The sequence below is a fragment of the Callorhinus ursinus genome, unplaced genomic scaffold (genome assembly GCF_003265705.2).
Source record: "Callorhinus ursinus isolate GAN/ISIS: 27379988/994484 unplaced genomic scaffold, GSC_fseal_2.0 scaffold4, whole genome shotgun sequence".
In the NCBI taxonomy this organism is placed as follows: Eukaryota; Metazoa; Chordata; class Mammalia; order Carnivora; family Otariidae; genus Callorhinus; species Callorhinus ursinus.
The window spans coordinates 88,339,146-88,357,807 of record NW_027397066.1 but is presented as its reverse complement, the minus strand read 5'-3'; the positions used below and the strand labels follow the sequence as shown (position 1 = coordinate 88,357,807).

At 40.4% G+C, this 18,662-nt stretch overlaps 1 protein-coding gene across 5 annotated transcripts in view; it reads left to right on the top strand.

The window, feature by feature from the left end:
• PAPSS1 (3'-phosphoadenosine 5'-phosphosulfate synthase 1) overlaps positions 1-18,662 on the top strand; it is a 104,577-nt gene that overhangs the window by 44,650 nt on the left and 41,265 nt on the right. For all 5 annotated transcript variants that reach the window (XR_003208745.2, XM_025873677.2, XM_025873675.2 and 2 more), the window contains 4 exons: positions 2,283-2,396; positions 4,592-4,703; positions 6,361-6,566; positions 13,815-13,950. Coding sequence is in view for 4 of the 5 variants with exons in the window: in XM_025873677.2 (XP_025729462.1) it covers positions 2,283-2,396; positions 4,592-4,703; positions 6,361-6,566; positions 13,815-13,950 (568 nt within the window). In the remaining variant the exon portion in view is untranslated. The remainder of the gene's footprint in view (positions 1-2,282; positions 2,397-4,591; positions 4,704-6,360; positions 6,567-13,814; positions 13,951-18,662) is intronic.

Below are 18,662 nucleotides of genomic sequence, written 5' to 3'. Positions count from 1 at the left end.
TGAAGATATTAATATAAGTCCAAATATAAGTTGGAAGTTTCTTCTCACACTTGGTTGGGAAAATAGCAAGGTGTGTCTTCGAAAATCTGGTTCTTCCATTGATATTTATTTTGAATTGCTTTTGTTGTTTTGCATTTTTTTTAAAAGATTTTATTTATTTATTTATTTATTTATTTGACAGAGAGAGACACAGCAAGAAAGGGAACACAAGCAGGGGGAGTGGGAGAGGGAGAAGCAGGCTTCCCGTGGAGTAGGGAGCCCGATGCGGGGCTCGATCCAGGACCCTGGGATCATGACCTGAGCCAAAGGCAGACACTTAATAACTGAGCTACCCAGGCGCCCCTGTTTTGCATTTTTTTAACGGACTATTTTTTAGAAGAGTTTTAGGTTCATAGCAAAACTGAGTGGAAAGTAGAGTGAGTTCCCATATACCCCCTGCTCCCCTCCCCCACAAGCACAGCCTTTCTTATCAACACCCCTCACCAAAATGGTACATTTGTTACAGTGGATACACCATAGACACATTGTCACCCCAAAATCATAGGTTACTATAGGGTTGTACTTCTGTGGATTTTGACAGATGTATAATGACATTTACCACTGTCGTAGTATCATATCATTTCACTGCCCTAAAAATCCCCTCTTCCCTTCATTTCCCTGCAGCCCACCCTCGCCCATAACTCCTGGCAACACTGATTTTTTATTGTCTCCATAGTTTTTCCTTTTCCAGAATGTCATATAGTTGAATCATATGCTAGGTAGCCTTTCCAGATTGGCTTCTTTTACTTAGTAATATGCATTTAAGGTTCTTCCATTTCTTTTCATGGCTTGATAAGTTTATTCCTTTTTAGTGCATTCATTGTCTGGATATACCAGTTTATCCATTCATCTACTAAAGGACATCTTGGTTGTTTCCAAGTCTTGGCATTTATGAATAAGGCTGCTTTAAATATCTGTGCAGGTTTTTGTGTGGACATAGGTTTCAGCTCATTTGGGTAAATACCAAGGAACACAATTACTGGATCATATGGTGTGTGTTTAGTTTTGTAAGAAACTGCCAAATTGTCTTCCAAAATGTCTGTACCATTTGCATTCCCATCAGCAGTGAATGAGAGTTCCTGTTGCTCCACATCCTCACCTACATTTGGCATTGTCAGTATTTTGGATTTTAGCCATTCTAGTAGGTGTGTCGTGGTATCTTGTTGTTTTAATTTGCATTTCCCTGATGACATGACGTGGAGTATCATTTCATATGCTTATCTCTCATTTGTATATCTTCTTTGGTAAGGTTTCTGTTCAGGTCTTTGGCCCATTTTTTAAAAAAATCAGGCTGTTTGTTTTCTTATTGCTGAGTTTTAGGAGTTCTTCGTGTGTTTTAGAGAACAGTCCTTTTTCAGAAATGCCTTTTGCAAATATTTTCTCCCAGTCTGTGGCTTATCTACTCATTCCCTTGAGAATTACTTATTTTGAATAACAAAGTATTGCTTGGATGAGATACATGTATGAAAAGCCCTTAATCATTGCCAATTTTGTGTGCTTATAAAGGTGACCTAATAGATTTGGCTTAAAAAAAAGTTGAAGCAATTAAACACATTATTCCTCGGGGTCTGACAAGTGTGAGCAAGCCTTGTAAAGATCACCTAAGGAGCTGTGTTGTGGTAATCAGAAATACATTCTTTCTTGTATGTTCTTAGAGATAAGCACTGTCCCAATGTTGTGTAAATGAGCACTTGGGGGTCAGATAAAAAACTTCTAGACTGCATTTCACATGGGATCAAAAAGTGCTATTTCTCAAACCATGCAGTGGGAGTAAAGCTGACACATTCAGGAGTACCATGTGGCATGACTGAGAAGGTGGTGTTAGTGACACTAGGGATAAAGACGCATACGAAAGCTGAAATAAAAGGGTTTTGTGATGTGTTAAAGATGAAAATGATTATATTTAGAGTGATTTTTGTTTGTTCCTAAATTCTTTTTATTGGAGGTCATCTGTTCTTTGCAGTTGCTTGATTTTGACATATGTGGCACATTCTCGGAATTTATTCTTTGTTACTAGGTAATGGGACATGATGCTTAAGGACTTCTTGTACGCGGGATATTATGTATTGAGAGTAGACCAACTGACATTAGGAAAGTTGACTGGGGAGGCACAGCATTCAGAGCCCTCTTTTATACTTCGTTTTTGAAGTCTCATTTTAAAATGTTAAATTTTCTTCATTAAGACATCCTTTGGAGAACTTTAAATTGTTGAATCATTTAATTGTACTTTTTTTGTTGTATAGGATATTGTACCTGTGGATGCCTCTTATGAAGTAAAAGAATTATATGTGCCAGAAAATAAACTCCATCTGGCAAAAACAGATGCAGAGACATTACCAGCATTGAAAATTAATAAAGTAAGTGCTTTGTTGCTTTTCATACCAAGTGACTTAGCCTTATATATAGTCATTATCTGTAAATTTTGTTTGATAACTATGTTTGAGGGTGTGGGTGGTGGGTGATAGGGAGGTTAGTTGTAGTTTATGTCACAATTTCCAGGGATGGGAAGTGTATTTAATTTGTGAAGCCATATTTCCAAAATATCATGGCTTTGATTTGGTTTCGGTCATAATATTTACCTTTTTTTTTTAAGTGGGGAGGGGAGGGAGAGGGAGAGTGAGAATCCTCAAGCAGGCTCCACGTACAGCATGTAGCCCGATGCCCGGCTCAGTCTCACGACTCAGATCCTGACCTGACCCGAAATCAAGAGTTGGAGCTTACCTGACTGAGCCACCCAGGCGCCCCAATAATTTTGAAATAGCAAAGACCAAAGATTGTGTAAAAGTTTTCGGCTTATGAGAAAGAATAGGTTCTTAATGCTTCAAAATACTATAAATATAATAATTAAAATGAACATTTTTCCCCCTCCAAACAAGTTTCATAATCCTTTGCCAAAACCCTGAATTGCTTTCTTATTTTGTTAAGAGTAATTCTGTGTATGTCTTAGCTCTAGTATCATTGAGTGCCACCTCCAGAGGCCCCCCCCCAAAAAAACTGAGCTAAACTGGATATGATGACAATGGAAACTGTAATTTATCATTTTCAAATAATAGGGGATTTTAGACTGTATCATTTAGATGTACTTTAAAAATGGGGAGATTAAGGGCTAAGAACCTGGATCAGAAGTTGAATTTCCCAGCCTTTGTTTTAGTTAGTAAAAATCCAGAACCTCAGGGAAGCGCCAAAATCTTAAAGTGGAAGGAAAAAAAAAAAACCAAAACAATGCCCACCAACAAACTTCTGGGCTTAGAGAAAGCCTTTTTAAGTAGTTATTCAAATCCCCGATTAGGAGTAGATTACTTGATGCATTCTGCGTGATTGACCAGAAGCTAAGACATGCTGGGGAAGCAGAGAGGGAGTGTCGGAGAGCAGAGCCACTCAGGAAGGTGATTGTTGCAAAGGAACAGATGTTGTCGCCGACATACTTTGCATGGAATGAAAACACACACACACACACACACACACACACACACACACACACACACACACGGGGAGAGAGAGAATATGAGAATGAGAATGAATGAATATGAATCCAGGTCAGTTAGACTCTACAACCCGGAAACACAGTAGCTCTTTTAATATAGTGGTTTGTTCTTTGCATGGCAGGATGGAAAGTAATTAATTGAAAAATTCATCTTAAGTCAGTAGAATATTAGCCTGGCGTGCCATCACCAAGACGTTAGACCGGATGGGGTACGTTCTGGTCCTCTCACCGTTCTGGGGGTTGGAAAGTCTAAGATCAAGTTGCTGGCCGACGTGGTCACTGATGAGCCTGCCTTCCTGGCCTGCTGACAGCCCTCACTGCCTGTGTCCTCACCATCCTCACTGAGTGGAGAGAGCGAGCCCTGGCAGCATCTCTTCCTCTACCTGTGAGGGCACCAGACCTGTTGGAGGAGGGCCCCAGCCTTAGGACTGCCTTAAACTAAAACAAACTTTACATAAAAATATTTATCAAAACAAGTGCCTCACCAATGGCACAGCATCCTTCATTTTACAAAGACTATTATTTCTTGCTCTTTAAGATTTCTAGCATCTCCTACCAGAACGTTGAGGAACTGATGGACTATGTATCATTAACGTAAACTGGACATGCTCATTTAACCGAGTGTGTGCGCATGTACTGTGTGTGTGTGTGCACCAATTATCAAAGTCTGATTTCCAGACCATCACTGTTAGGATTTTCTGGGAACCTATTAAAAATACAAATTCTTGGGCCCCACAGCAAAGTGATTGAAATAGAATTTCTGGAGGTAGAACAATCTTTATTTTAATAAAGGCCTTCCAAGGGTTTCTTATAACATATTAAAGCTTGAGAACCACTAGTGGAGGAGATGCTATCCTTATTAGAAATGCTTTGAAGCCTAATGTTATTTACATTTATTAGAAGAAATGCACATTTTCCTAGTGCCCTTAATCTTTATTAGATTTGTATAGTCTATAATCATTCTTGAGGTATTTGTTTCCATTGCTTTCAAAATTAAACTCCTAAGGGTTATTACTGCTTTTGTTCCTAAGCATATGAAGTAGAAAACTTTCCTGTCTTGTTTACTAGGTGGATATGCAGTGGGTGCAGGTTTTGGCAGAAGGGTGGGCAACCCCACTGAACGGCTTTATGAGAGAGAGGGAGTATCTGCAGTGCCTTCATTTTGATTGTCTTCTGGATGGTAAGACCATTTACTTCTATAGTATACATCGAGCATGGAAGAGAAATGACACAGATTTATCACTATTTATAAAAAATAGTGGTGATGTCTAATGGAGGTAGCATTTTAAGACTAAGTTATATCAGTACTAAATACTTTAAGCAAACCGTGAGATCTTTTCTTTCCCCCGCTTTGTTTTCCTGAATGTAATTTATTGCAGAGAGAGAAGAAAAACCTGGGGTTGGGGCTGAAAATGGATTTAAAAAGCAAATGTAGTTTCCCTATGCTATATCCACCTGAGCACTGTGGAAAGTCTGTCTCTGAAAAGTGCACATTTATACTGAATTTTGCTCTGCTGAAATCCATGCTTGAGTGTTCTAATAAGGAATCAGGGAGTCCAAGTTAAGTAGTCCTGAAATAGATGGTTAAAAGGATGGTTCTTCCTCCTCTTTTAAAACACTAAAAAAAGAAAAATTGCCAAAGAAATTGTACATTGTAATGATAGTTCAGCTATCTGAAACTTTATATACTGTTGAGATTAATTTATTACATTAAAGAAAATATTTTTAAATGTCACAGAGCCCTACTAAATTGCTACCATGTTCTTCTGTGTTGTGACTTCTTTTAACTAAGGAGTGAAGTTGATACTAGAAATTATAACTCCTAGTCATTTTTCTCAAACTTTATCACATAAAAGTGTTAAATACTGCTTTTTCATTTTTCTTCTTTGGAACCAATGGTAAAGTCTTTGTGGACTACCTCCTTAGTAATGATTTAGTCTGGGTTTGGTGCAAATGTACCTGTTAATTTTCCCTTTTAAACTGTACCTAGTGGTGGTAACTTTAAACTTTAAAGCAGCCAAGCAGTTATCGTTGATTTTGTTGACATATTTTGTAAGAGGCATGCCATGATTTCCAAAAGAATATGCTTTTACTAAGTATGTAAATAAGATCCACATATGAATTTGAGACTGCATTTTATTTTTCTAACCTGGGCACAATGAACAGAAAAGAAAACGTTTAGAGCTTGAAAGGTTGGAAACTGAGAATGTGCTTTTTGTCTCACTGACCATACATTTTGGTTCAAATAGAGGCACTGATGACTTCCTTTGTTTCTTGGCCAGTAATTGCTGACATTGGTTCAATTCTGATTAAAAACCAAGAAATAAAAATACCTTTTGGGTGTTTTTGTCTTCCTATCTCAAGGAAACCCAAGTATCCCAAGTATACTTAAGTATATTTGCCACTCAAAATATAGTTATCAGAAAGGTTTCGATTTTCCTGGAAAGGCCCTGAAGCATCGTTCTTTGTCTTATTCATATATTGGAGGTGCTCATTATATTTTGGGTGACATTAGGCATAACCAGCTGAGTCTTCCTTTTTAAACAGTTTCTTTTACTTCTGTGATTTTTATATCCATTTTTTTCTCCCCAAAGACAGTTTCATGAATTGTTGTGAGAAGTATATTGCTACACAGTGTTGCTGCTCAGTGTTTGCTGTTTTTTTTTTTTTTTTTTAACCTCTGGAGTTGTTTGTTCTCTCTCCTGATTTTCTGTGCCAGATACTGTCACTGGACCCATAAATCTATTATTTGAAGAGTGTCCGCTGGAGTGAAAGGTGGATATGAGGCCTGTTGAGTAATCCAAGCTGTGTGCTTTATGTTCTTTTGTGCCCTGCAGGGGGTGTCATTAACTTGTCAGTGCCTATAGTTCTGCCGGCTACTCATGAAGAAAAAGAGAGGCTGGACGGCTGTACAGCATTTGCTCTGATGTACGAGGGCCGCCGTGTGGCTATTCTTCGCAACCCGGAGTTTTTTGAGCACCGGAAGGAGGAGCGCTGTGCCAGACAGTGGGGAACAACATGCAAGAACCACCCCTACATCAAGGTCCTGAGCAAACCTTGCTGCATTTTATCTCGATGTGCCAATAATGTTTGTGCCGAAGTGTGGGCATTACCTGTATGTTGACGATTCCATTGGGATTGTTAATATTTGGCAGAATGGACACTGGATCTTAGATTTGTGTGATGAACACATGATCTTGTCGTTTTGGTCCGGGTAATATTTGTTCAGTAAATCTTTTTTAGAGGTAAGAAGGGGTGGCTGAGGGAGAGGGAGAGAAAATCCCAAGCAGGCTCCACGCCCAGCACGGAGACCAACGTGGGGCTCGATCTCACGACCCTGAGATCATGACTTGAGCTGAAATTAAGAGCTGGATGCTTAACCGATTGAGCCACCCAGGTGCCCCTAGTAAATCTTTTTTAAACATCTTCTGTATATTAGGCACTGAGTTAGGTGCTGGTTCTGGGGATATAGGGCTGATGTAATGGTGGGCACAGTCTTTGTATGGTTGGAGCTTACTGTCTGGTAGGGAGCAGACATCATGTACTTACAGGTAGGCTGTGAGGGCAGGGTACTTTGGGAGCCTACAGCAGGGTGATTTTGTCTTGTCTGGGCCTTTAATTGAATGCTTTGTGTTTGGTATGAAAGCAGTGAAATCCAATTTGTCTTTCCAAAGGGCCTCATATATTTTATGTGTTGTATGTGAAATGTCGTCACTGAAGTAAAATTTCTGTCACTTGTTTTAAAGTGTACTTTGAGCTTTAAAAGAAATTGAAATTTTAGTAGCTTTATCTAGAAAATATTTTGACATCTGTTTAGATCATGTCAATATGCTAAATCTCGTCTCATAAAGGATAAAAAGTGATAAACTTTTTAAAATAGGGAGTTATATTGTTTTAGAGAATAAGTTTGAATTAGTGTCAGACATTCTTTTGATGTTAAAATTCTAGTTATTAATAACAAATAGTAGTTTACAAAACATGCTTATGTAAATTCTTTGAACCACAAAGCAAACCTTTAAGGATGGGTGGCATTTCCATCCTACATATGGAGAAATTACAGGGGTTAAATGTCTTGACCAAATTATACAGCTAAAGGGTGGGATGAGGGTTTGATTTGCACTTAGGACTTCGGGCTTCAAAGCCATCTTCGATAATCTGTAGCAGAGAGCAATTATTGGTGTATGTGCTACTTTTATTTAGAGTAATCTGCAAAACTTCTTAGGATAGTTAGTACTTGGTATGCAACCTTGAGCCAGCAGGATTTTGATAGGAGGAACTGTGAGAAATGGAATTTCAGTTTTAGGGAGCAGGAGGAGCAAAACTCCATGCCTTTGAGAGATGACTGGTTGTTAAGCAGGAGAGAGGACCTTGAGAAGACAGAGGAGCTTAGCATTCTACCCTGAGATATTAAAATCTTGTTCAGTCATAATAGGGGTTTACATGTATTTATGCTTTGTGTTTTCCAACCACATTTCTGTCCTTTGGTCCTTACAGTGATCCTTGGAGGTAGAATCCTGAGGAGTCTTAGGCTGTGGGTTCAACTTGCCCAGAGCTACAGAGGCGCCTGTTAGGAGTCAGGGTTAGACTCTGTCTTAGGTCTTTTGTGCCTTGCTAGGAGTGAAGTCACAGGCAGCCTTGGAGCATGAGTGAGTCACAAACGAAGTGGTGCTTTAAGAAGCTTGGCCTGGTGGTCTTGTGCAGGATGTCCCCAGCCCACCTCCACTTGCACCGGTACTGGCCATGCTCTCCAGGTCTCCAGCCTAGATGGTCACAGCCGTGCCCTGGCTGTAGTCTGCTTCCTCCATGTCCATTGTAGTCTGTTCTCCTCAGAATAGGCAGAGCGAACCTTTATTTTTTTTATTTTTCATTTTTTCCTTTTGATCATGGAGTTATTTAATATATACCCCCCATATATATCCAAAAAGAAGGACAATTTTTGTTTGTTTTCTGAATATGTTTTTTCTTTCTTTCTTTCTTTCTTTCTTTCTTTCTTTCTTTCTTTCTTTCTTTCTTTCTTTCTTTCTTTCTTTCTTTTTTTTTTTTTACCAAATTAGCTTTATTTTTTATTAACATATAATGTATTATTTGTTTCAGGGGTACAGGTATGTGATTTATCAGTCTTACACAGTTCACAGTGCTCCCACCATAGTACATACCCTCCCCAATGTCCATCACCCAGCCACCCAATCCCTCTGACCCTGCTCCATTCCAGCAACCCTCAGTTTGTTTCCTGAAATTAAGAGTCTCTTATGGTTTGTCTCCCTCCCTGGTTTCGTCTTGCTACATTTTTCCCTCCCTTCCCCTATGATCCTGTGTCTTGTGTCTCAAATTCTTCATATCGATGAGATCATTTGATAACTTGTCTTTCTCTGATTGACTTATTTCACTTAGCATAATAACCTCTAGTTCTATCCATGTTGTTGCAAATGGCAAGATTACATTTTTTTGATGGCTGCATAATATCCCATTGTGTATATATACACATCTTTATCCATTCATCTTTCGATGGACATCTAGGCTCTTTCCATACTTTGGCTATTGTGGACATTGCTGCTATAAACATTGGAGTACAGGTGCCCCTTTGGATCTCTACATTTGTATCTTTGGGGTAAATACCCAGTAGTGTAATTGCTGGGTTGTAGGGTAGCTCTATTTTCAACTTTTTGAGGAACCTCCATACTGTTTTCCAGAGTGGCTGCACCAGCTTGCATTCCTACCAACAGTGTAGGAGGGTTCCCCTTTCTTGGCATCCTCGCCAACATCTGTCGTTTCCTGACTTATTAATTTTAGCCATTCCAACTGGTGTGAGGTGGTATCTCACTGAGAATTTGATTTGTATTTCCCTGATGCAGAGTGATGTTGAGCACTTTTCATGTGTGTTGGCCATTTGGATGTCTTCTTTGCAGAAATGTCTGTTCATTTCTTCTGCCCATATCTTGATTTTATTTTTTTTTCTTTGGGTGTTGAGTTTGTTAAGTTCTTTATAGATTTTGGATACTAGCCCTTTATCTGATATGTCATTTGCAAATATCTTCTCCCATTCTGTCAGTTGTCTTTTGGTTTTGTTGACTGTTTCCTTTGCCCTGCAGAAGCTTATTATCTTGTTGAAGTCCCAATAGTTCATTTTGTCCTTGCTCCCCTTGGCTTTGGTGATGTGTCTAGGAAGAGGTTGCTATGGCTGAGGTCAAAGAGGTTTTGCTGCCTGTGTTCTCCTCAAGGATTTCGATGGATTCCTGCCTCACATTTAGGTCTTTCATCCATTTTGAGTTTATCTTTGTGTGTGGTGTAAGGAAATGGTTCAGTTTCATTCTTCAATATCTGGCTGTCCAATTTTCCCAACACCATTTGTTGAAGAAACTTTTTTCCATTGGACATTCTTTCCTGTTTTGTCAAAGATTAGTTGGCCATAGAGTTGAGGGTCCATTTCTGGCCTCTCGATTCTGTTCCATTGATCTGTGTGTCTGTTTTTGTGCCAGTACCATACTGTTTTGATGATTACAGCTTTGTAATAGAGCTTGAAGTCCGGAATTGAGATGCCACCAGCTTTGCTTTTCTTTTTCAACATTCTTCTGGCTCTTCGGGGTCTTTTCTGGTTCCATACAAATTTTAGGATTATTTATTCCACTTCTGTGAGAAAAGTTGATGGTATTTTGATAGGGCTTGCATTTAATGTGTAGATTGCTCTAGGTAGCATAGACATTTTCACAATATTTGTTCTTTCAATCCGTGAGCATGGAATGGTTTTCCATTTCTTTGTGTCTTCCTCAATTTCCGTCATGAGTATTCTATAGTTTTCTGAGTATAGATTCTTTGCCTCTTTGGTTAGATTTGTTCCTAGGTATCTTACGGTTTTGGGTGCAATTGTAAATGGGATCGACTCCTTAATTTCTCTTTCTTCTATCTTATTGTTGGTGTATAGAAATGCAACTGATTTCTGTGCATTGATTTTATATCCTGCCACTTTACTGAATTCCTGTATGAGTTCTAGCAGTTTTGGGGTGGAGTCTTTTGGGTTTTCCACATAAAGTATTATATCATCTGCAAAAAGTGAGAGTTTCACTTCTTCTTTGCTGATTCGGATGCCGTTCTTTTTGTTGTCTGCTGAGGCTAGGACTTCTAGTACTGTGCAGTGGTGATAGTGGACATTCCTGCAGTGTTCCTGACAAGGGAAAAGCTCTCAGTTTTCCTCCATTGAGAATATTTGCTGTGGGTTTTTCATAGATGGCTTTTATGATATTGAGGTAAGTACCCTCTCTCCCTATACTGTGAAGAGTTTTGATCAAGAAAGGATGCTGTACTTTGTCAAATGCTTTCTCTGTATCTATTGAGAGGATCATATGGTTCTTGTTCTTTCTCTTGTTAATGTATTGTATCACATTGATTTGTGGTTGTTGAAACAACCTTGTGGTCGTGGTGAATAATCCTTAAATGTTGGGTCCTATTGGCTAGTATTTTGGTGAGAATTTTTGCATCCATGTTCATCAGGGGTATTGGTCTGTAATTCTCCTTTTTGATGGGGTCTTTGGTTTTGGGATCAAGGTAATGCTGGCCTCACAAAATGAGTTTGGAAGTTTTTCTTCCATTTCTATCTTTGAAACAGTTTCAGAAGAATAGATATTAATTCTTCTTTCAATGTTTGGTAGAATTCCCCTGGGAAGCCATCTGGCCCTGGTCTCTTGTTTTTTGGGAGAGTTTTGATTACTGCTTCAATTTCCTTGCTGGTTATACGTCTGTTCAGGTTTTCTATTTCTTCCTAGTTCAGTTTTGGTAGTTTATATGTCTCTAGGAATGCATCCATTTCTTCCAGATTGTCTAATTTGCTGGCATAGAGTTGCTCATAATATGTTCTTATAATTGTTTCTGTTTCTGTTTCTGTTTCTTCGGTGTTGGTTGTGATCTCTCCTCTTTCATTCATGATTTTGTTGATTTGCATCATTTCTCTTTTCTTTTTGATAAGTCTGTTTAGGGGTTTATCAATCTTATTAATTCTTTCAAAGAACCAACTCCTAGTTTCACTGATCTCGTCTACTGTGTTTTTGGTTTCTATTTCATTGATTTCTGCTCTGATCTTTTATTATTTCTCTTCTGCTGGGTTTAGGCTTTATTTGCTGTTCTTTCTCCAGCTCCTTTAGGTGTAGAGTTAGGTTGTGTATTTGAGACCTTTCTTGTTTCTTGAGAAAGGCTTGTATTGCTATATACTTTCCTCTTAGGACCACCTTTGCTGCATCCCAGAGATTTTGAACAGTTGTGTTTTCATTTTCATTTGTTTCCATGAATTTTTTTAATTCTTCTTTAATTTCCTGGTTGACCCATTCATTCTTTAGTAGGATGTTCCTTAGCCTCCATGTATTTGAGTTCTTGCCAACTTTCCTCTTGTGATTAATTTCGAGTTTGAAAGCAATTGTGGTCTGAAAATATGGGAATGATCCCAATCTTTTGGTACCGGTTGAGACCTGATTTGTGACCCAGGATGTGATCTATTCTGGAGAATGTTCCATGTGCACTAGAGGAGAGTATGTATTCTGTCGCTTTGGGGTGGAATGTTCTGAATATATTGGTGAAGTCCATCTGGTCCAGTGTGTCATTTAAAGCCCTTATGTCCTTGTTGATCTTGTGCTTAGATGATCTGTCCATTTCAGTGAGGGGGGTGTTCAAGTCCTCTACTATTTTTGTATTATTGTCTATGTGTTTCTTTGATTTTGTTATTTGTTGGCTTATATAATTGGCTGCTCCCATGTTAGGGGCATAAATATTTAAAATTGTCAGATCTTCTTGTTGGATAGAACCTTTGAGTATGATATAGTGTCCTTCCTCATTAGAGCGAACCTTTAAAAATCTATATCTGAACATATCGCTCCACCTTTTGAAATTCTCCAATGGTTGCTCATTGTAATTAGAATAAAACCCAAGTGCCTGTGAGGCCCAGTGGGGTCCGGCCCTGGCCTTATTCATTGTCTCTCTCGTTCTATCTCTGCTTCTCCCCCTGCTCTGACTTTCCTGGCCTTGGGCCACATTTGCCTTCTTTCCACTCCTCAAGGACTTAAAGCTCCAGGACTTTGTTTCAGCTTCAGACTCTGTACTTGCACTGCCCCTCTGCCTGAACTATTTGATCTCCATGGCTGGTTCCTTTAGTTATCTCGGGTTCAATGCCACCCTCCTCAGAGAGACCTTCACTTGACTCCCTTCTCTGAAATGTCATTGAGTCTAATCCCTGGGAGCTGTGCTCCATTGCCCTGGTTGTTTTCTCTGTAACGTTCTTCATTAGCCAACATTTGGGTGGTTTCTGCTCGGTCTGTCCCACTAGAATGCAAGCTCTGTTAGAGTGAGGCCTTTCTCTGTCCTGTTTGCTGCATTCCGCAGTGCCTAGCACACGTACCAGCGCACGTACCAGTTACTCGATAAATAATGAATGAATGGTTTGATGGATGGGGAAGGACTTTCTAGTGAACAAGACCAGGTAGGAAGGGACCGTAGCAGTCTAGGTGCGTTATTAGCCCATAAGCTGAAGCGAGGGGGTGGGGGAGGAAGAGTGAGCTTTAGCTGTGCTGTGGAAATGGACAGGTCCCAGAGGTAGCATTCCTCCTCACAGATGCGGGGAAAGAGCATGAGTGAAGCTGTGAGAAATTTGAGGTGGTGTGGACATGGGAAGGTATGTGTTTGTGTCCAGCTGTATCATCATCACTTGGATTGCTCAAAAGTTTAGGATTGGAGAACACAGAGGCTGGGGTGACCCAGGGTTACAGATGTTTCTGTTCATCAGCATACAACAACAGTGAAGAGAATGTTTTTGTTACCTAACAAGCCATAATCACTCATTTTGGTTTTGTTTGCCTTTCATATGTGAATATCATAGTTGTGTCACAGACCCCTCTGAGAAGTTATAAAATACATTCTGATTTTATTTTTTAAACTTAAGATCTTTTTTTTTTTTAAAGATTTTATTTATTTGACAGAGAGAGACACAGCGAGAGAGGGAACACAAGCAGGGGGAGTGGGAGAGGGAGAAGCAGGCTTCCCGCGGAGCAGGGAGCCTGATGTGGGGCTCGATCCCAGGACCCTGGGATCATGACCTGAGCCCAGTGCAGATGCTTAACAACTGAGCCACTCAGGCACCCCTACATTCTAATTTTAAAGCATCTCTAATTCCAATTCAGTTGATATGGCAAACAGATTTACCATTGGCCTTAAGATGAGGGTGACTTGCAACTATATGTAGCTTGTGTGAGAAATGTTCTTACTTATTTTGATCTTGGTTTCTGTTTAAAACATTTCTTTCTTTTTCTTCTATTAGATGGTTATGGAACAAGGAGATTGGCTGATTGGAGGAGATCTTCAAGTCTTGGACCGAATTTACTGGAATGATGGTCTTGATCAATATCGTTTCACTCCTACTGAGCTAAAGCAGAAGTTTAAAGATATGAATGCTGGTAAGACATGGATCTTATTATCTAACATGGGACTACTTGAAGTCTCTGCCTGATGGGGAATTTCTGGAAGAATTTTCCCATTGCTTACTAAAGTGTAAAAGAGAATGTTGAGTAAAGATAAATGCAGGATGAAATATGTTGGAGAGGTAGTCTATCTAAACCTGCCTGGGTAGTTTTGTTATATTGGTGCAATTTGATCTAATGTTATTTTGTATACTGTGTGGGAGATGGTTGCCAATAACAAATTGACCTTTTATTTGTGTATTATAAAACTTATATGCTAAAGCTGAATAGAACTATGGAAGAGAAGTTATTTGAGTAATTCACTCATATCATTGTACTTTATATTTCAGAATATCTTATGAGTCTAATATGTCACTGTAGAAAGTAATAGAACAACAATATCATGCTGGCTGTTCATTCAGCAAATGTTTGTTGTGCATCTTTATGCCAGGGTGCCAGGTGCTGGGGATCCATAAATCAGTAAGACAGGAGCCTGTGGTGTAGAAGAGAAGGACTTTAAACGGATGACAGGAAAAGTTGTTGAAGAGTAGGTTAGTAGTGGTTTCAGATTTCTGGATTAGCATGAAATGGAGTAGGAGGAGAAGAGTCTGTAGATGCTGTTCTTTATAAAGTACTCCAGGACCGGGGTTTTTATACCTGACAGCTTGCGATTAGCTGGTCTTTTACACAGAGGTAGGTGAATGATGTGTTTATACTGGTGCACCCATACTCACAAATCCAAGCTTCCATGTCAGGCACCCACATTCACTATAGAGCTTGGGAGGCTTTTTTAAGATCTGAAGAATTTGAAAGGTCCACTACAGAAGAGGTTAAGCCCTAAACCTGGGTGCCACTTTTTAAAAATATTTTCTGTGTAGAAATGGAGTGGGCAGGGCTGAGAAAAGTTAATGTGGTGGCTTTTTAAGGAGCTAGCTGGCTACCCAACCATATTTGTTCATCAGAAGCCCTCTTTCGAATAACTACAGAAGCCGGGCAAGAGCACTTATTTCAGGAGTTGTGTCTAGCTTCTGTGAACTCTGGTTCCTGCTTCACTTCCTAGAAGTCATATGGTTGTGAAGAAATTACTCCCTTCTCCAAGTCTCACTTCCTTCAGTTGTAAAAATGAGGACAGTAGTAGTACTTAATGCATAACATTTTATTTTATTTTATTTTATTTTATTTTTTAGTTTTTTGAAAGATTTTAATTATTTGACAGAGAGCAAGAGAGCACAAGCAAGGGGGATGGAGAAGTAGGCTCCCCGCCAAGCAGGGAGCCCGACGTGGGGCTCGATCACAGGACCCTGGGATTGTGACCCGTGACCTGAGCCGAAGGCAGATGCTTAACCATCTGAGCCGCCCAGGTGCCCCTGCATAACATTTTATTTTCAAAAGCAAAATGAGGGGCACCTGGGTGGTTTAGTCGGGTAAGCATCTGTCTCTTGATTTTGGCTCATCATCTCAGGGTGGTGAGATTGAGCCCCATGTCGGGCTCTGTGCTGAGCATGGAGCCTGCTTAGGATTCTCTTCTCTCCCTCTCTCTCTTTGCTTCTTCCACCCCCACACTCTCTTTCTCTCTCTCTGAAAAAAAAGAAATGGAAAAAAGTGAAATGAGATCATTGTGTAAGGCACTGTAGATAGTAGCTGGCCCATGGTAAGAGTTAACGTGTCATAATTTCTGAGTCTGAAGATAGGCTGACCTGTATTTGTGTAAAGGTTAAAGAAAGAATATCTGTTTATTCTTAAACTCTCCTGTACTTTGCTGATATTTGAAATGAGAGCTTAAAATAGATCAGGAACTGGAGGCCACACACTGTTCAGAGCTGTGCAGTTCCCACTCGGCCCACCTGTTTCATTCAGTTTCTGCTTGGCCCCTGTACGGTGTCTGAGCATAGGACCCCAGGCCCCCCTGCCCCTCCTTAACTTCACTATCTCTGGATTTGAAGCATGGCTTAAACTACTTGTGCAGGAGTCTCTCTGAATGCTACACTTGGTGCCTGCCCATACAATAGTGTCTGCTTCTTTTTTGCTAACATGTTTTGGGCTCAGTCATAGGGGAATATATCGTGATTGCTGTAAGTCAGTGAGGGCACCTCAATCACTGAAAAGAGAATTTAAGGGTCTTTGTGTAAGTCTCTTCTGCCATTGAGATGTAAGAGCGAGGGGCTTCTAGAAAAGGGTTTTTTTTTTTTTTTTAAAGATTTTATTTATGAGAGCGAGAGAGAGGGCGCATGTGCATGAGTGGGAAAGGGGCATAAGGAAAAGCAGACTTGCCGTTGAGCACAGAGCTGCCACCATGGGGCTCGATCCCAGGACCCGGAGACCGAAGGCAGATGCTTAACTAACTGAGCCACCCAGGCGCCCCAGGGGTTTTCTTCTTGACGAGAAACTGGCTTAGGACAAAAAGTCATCTTTCCCTGTCTTTTTTTTCCTGCTTCACGTGCTGTCAGGGAAGGGGACAGTGTTTTGAGCTCTGGTAACTATTTCTGTCTGTGAGAATCCATGAGGGTCTTAGACTGCCTGAGCTGCTGACCCAGTGCTAGTGTCTTCTCTATCCAGACTTCTAATTCAAAGACTTAATGTATGTTTGAATTATTTAAGACACTTCTAGTTGGGTCTTCTTTCATTTGCAACCAGAATTATCTAGGTTTAGTACATACAGGCTTTTGCTTTTTTTTTTCTGGTGAACAAGAGTATGTTTAATGGAAGATGTGCTGAGACCGCCTCATTTACTTTAATTTTTTGCCAAAATTTGAATTCATAACTGTAATTCATGTTAGGAAATTAATTGTTGGCACTGGTGAGGGGTCTTATCAAGGAATTATTCATAATTGGAGTCTTCAGTATTACATCTGTTTTTCACTCTTCTCTCGGAGCCAAACATTTTAAATCATTTAGAGAATTTGTTGCATAATGAGTGATTGCAACTTTGTTTAAAGTAGCTGAGAGCCAGTTATCCTTACATCAGACAACAAAGATTGTGGAGTATTATTTTGTTTACTTTTCCATTTTAGACTAAGGCAAATAAGCAACAGACCCAGGAGTTTCCTTTGTAGTTCTTGTTCCTTCTTAAATTTAGGGGCCGTTAACAAGTCCTCTGCTGGGTGTCTGTGTCACGTACATAGTGCAAGGAGAGAAAACGGAATCTTTATTTTTTCTTTTACCAGGGGTTTCTTTTCCTACCTCTTCCTCTTCTCCCCTCACCTTTGAAGAAGAATTTTGAGATCGGACATGGGCTGTTATCTTGTGTTCATTAGTATGATCGCTTTTGCTGTTCTGAGACCGTTCTGTAGCTGGAAGGTTTGAGTGGTCTTTAATAGCCACAGCAGTGATTGCAAGGTGATGCTGTTCCAGAGGGTAGGTTCTTTGAATCACTGATGGTTGACCACTGTTGTGGAGAGGAAGAACGGATTTCACTTAAGCCAAGTAAGAGCCACTTAGTGTTTATTACACACAGAATATTCCTGTCTTGCTGGATTACCAAGGGAAAAGTTGACCTAACTTCTTTCAGGCTAGTACTCTTGTCACACTGTTGAAGAAATCTTTGAGAAGGCTTTGTAGAGTTGTTGAACTTACAAACACATTTTATTTTTTATTTTATTTTATTTATTTTTTAAAGATTTTATTTATTAGAGAGAGAGAGAGAGCATAAGCAAGGGGAATGGCAGGCAGAGGGAGAAGCAGGCTCCCTGCGGAGCAGGGAGCCCAGTGTGGTGCTCCATCCCAGGACCCTGGGATCATGACCTGTACTGAAGGCAGATGCTTAACCAACTGAGCCACCCAGGAGCCCCCAAACTAGTACTCTTATACCCCAAAGTATGGCAGCAATAAATTGTTTTCCATTCTAAAGCTTAGAAATGCTTTGAAATTGTAGTAAAAAAAAGTTGAATATAAAGCTTTTTGTCAACTGGGCTCTGTGCTTGCTTATTCTCCATTCCCTTTCCTGTCTGTTCTGTCTTGTGTCTGTGTGTTGGGGTTGGGGGGAGGTGGTGGGGAGAGGGGAGCTGTATCCTGCCCCCACCATGTGGGAAACATTAGAATACAAAAAGTTTGGGGGAGCTCTTGCGCCAGTAGCATCCTGCTTCAGCACTGTGATTCTGGCCATGCCTCCATGCCCCTACAACCACCTTCCAGTCACTGCCCCTCCTCACGGCTTCAGAAACACTGTCTCCTTCCAGTGCCCTCAGGAGTGGTAACAGGATGCAGAGCTGCTAGTGTCCAGAGGTCTCAGCAGTCCTTTTGGGTTCCCGTAACCCTGACCACCACTCTTCAGATACCCGCTTTGTTAAATTATGTTGAGAGCCTCATCTGAGTATGCCTTGACCAGACTGCTGGAGGCTCCCCACACTTTGGATTACAGTATCCCCTGCTCACTGCCACTTATGGTCAAGAAAGTCTAGTGCCTTCACAGACTTCCTGCCTCAGCCTTCTCATGTATCATTCCCAACTTTACCTAAAATACCCTTCTAATGTCTCCATCCATTCATTAAAATGTAGTTTGTTGGGATCGCCTGGGTGGTTCAGTCGGTTAAGTGTCTGACTTTTGATTTTGGCTCGGGTCCTGCATGAATCCAGGGGCCTCCGTGCTCATCCCCTTCCCACCACCAGGAACAACTTGTGGTTGCCCTTTCTCAGGGCCGTGAGATGAAGCCTTGTGTTAGGCTCCGCGCTCAGTGGGGGGTCTGCTTGAGATTCTCTCTCTCTCATTCTCC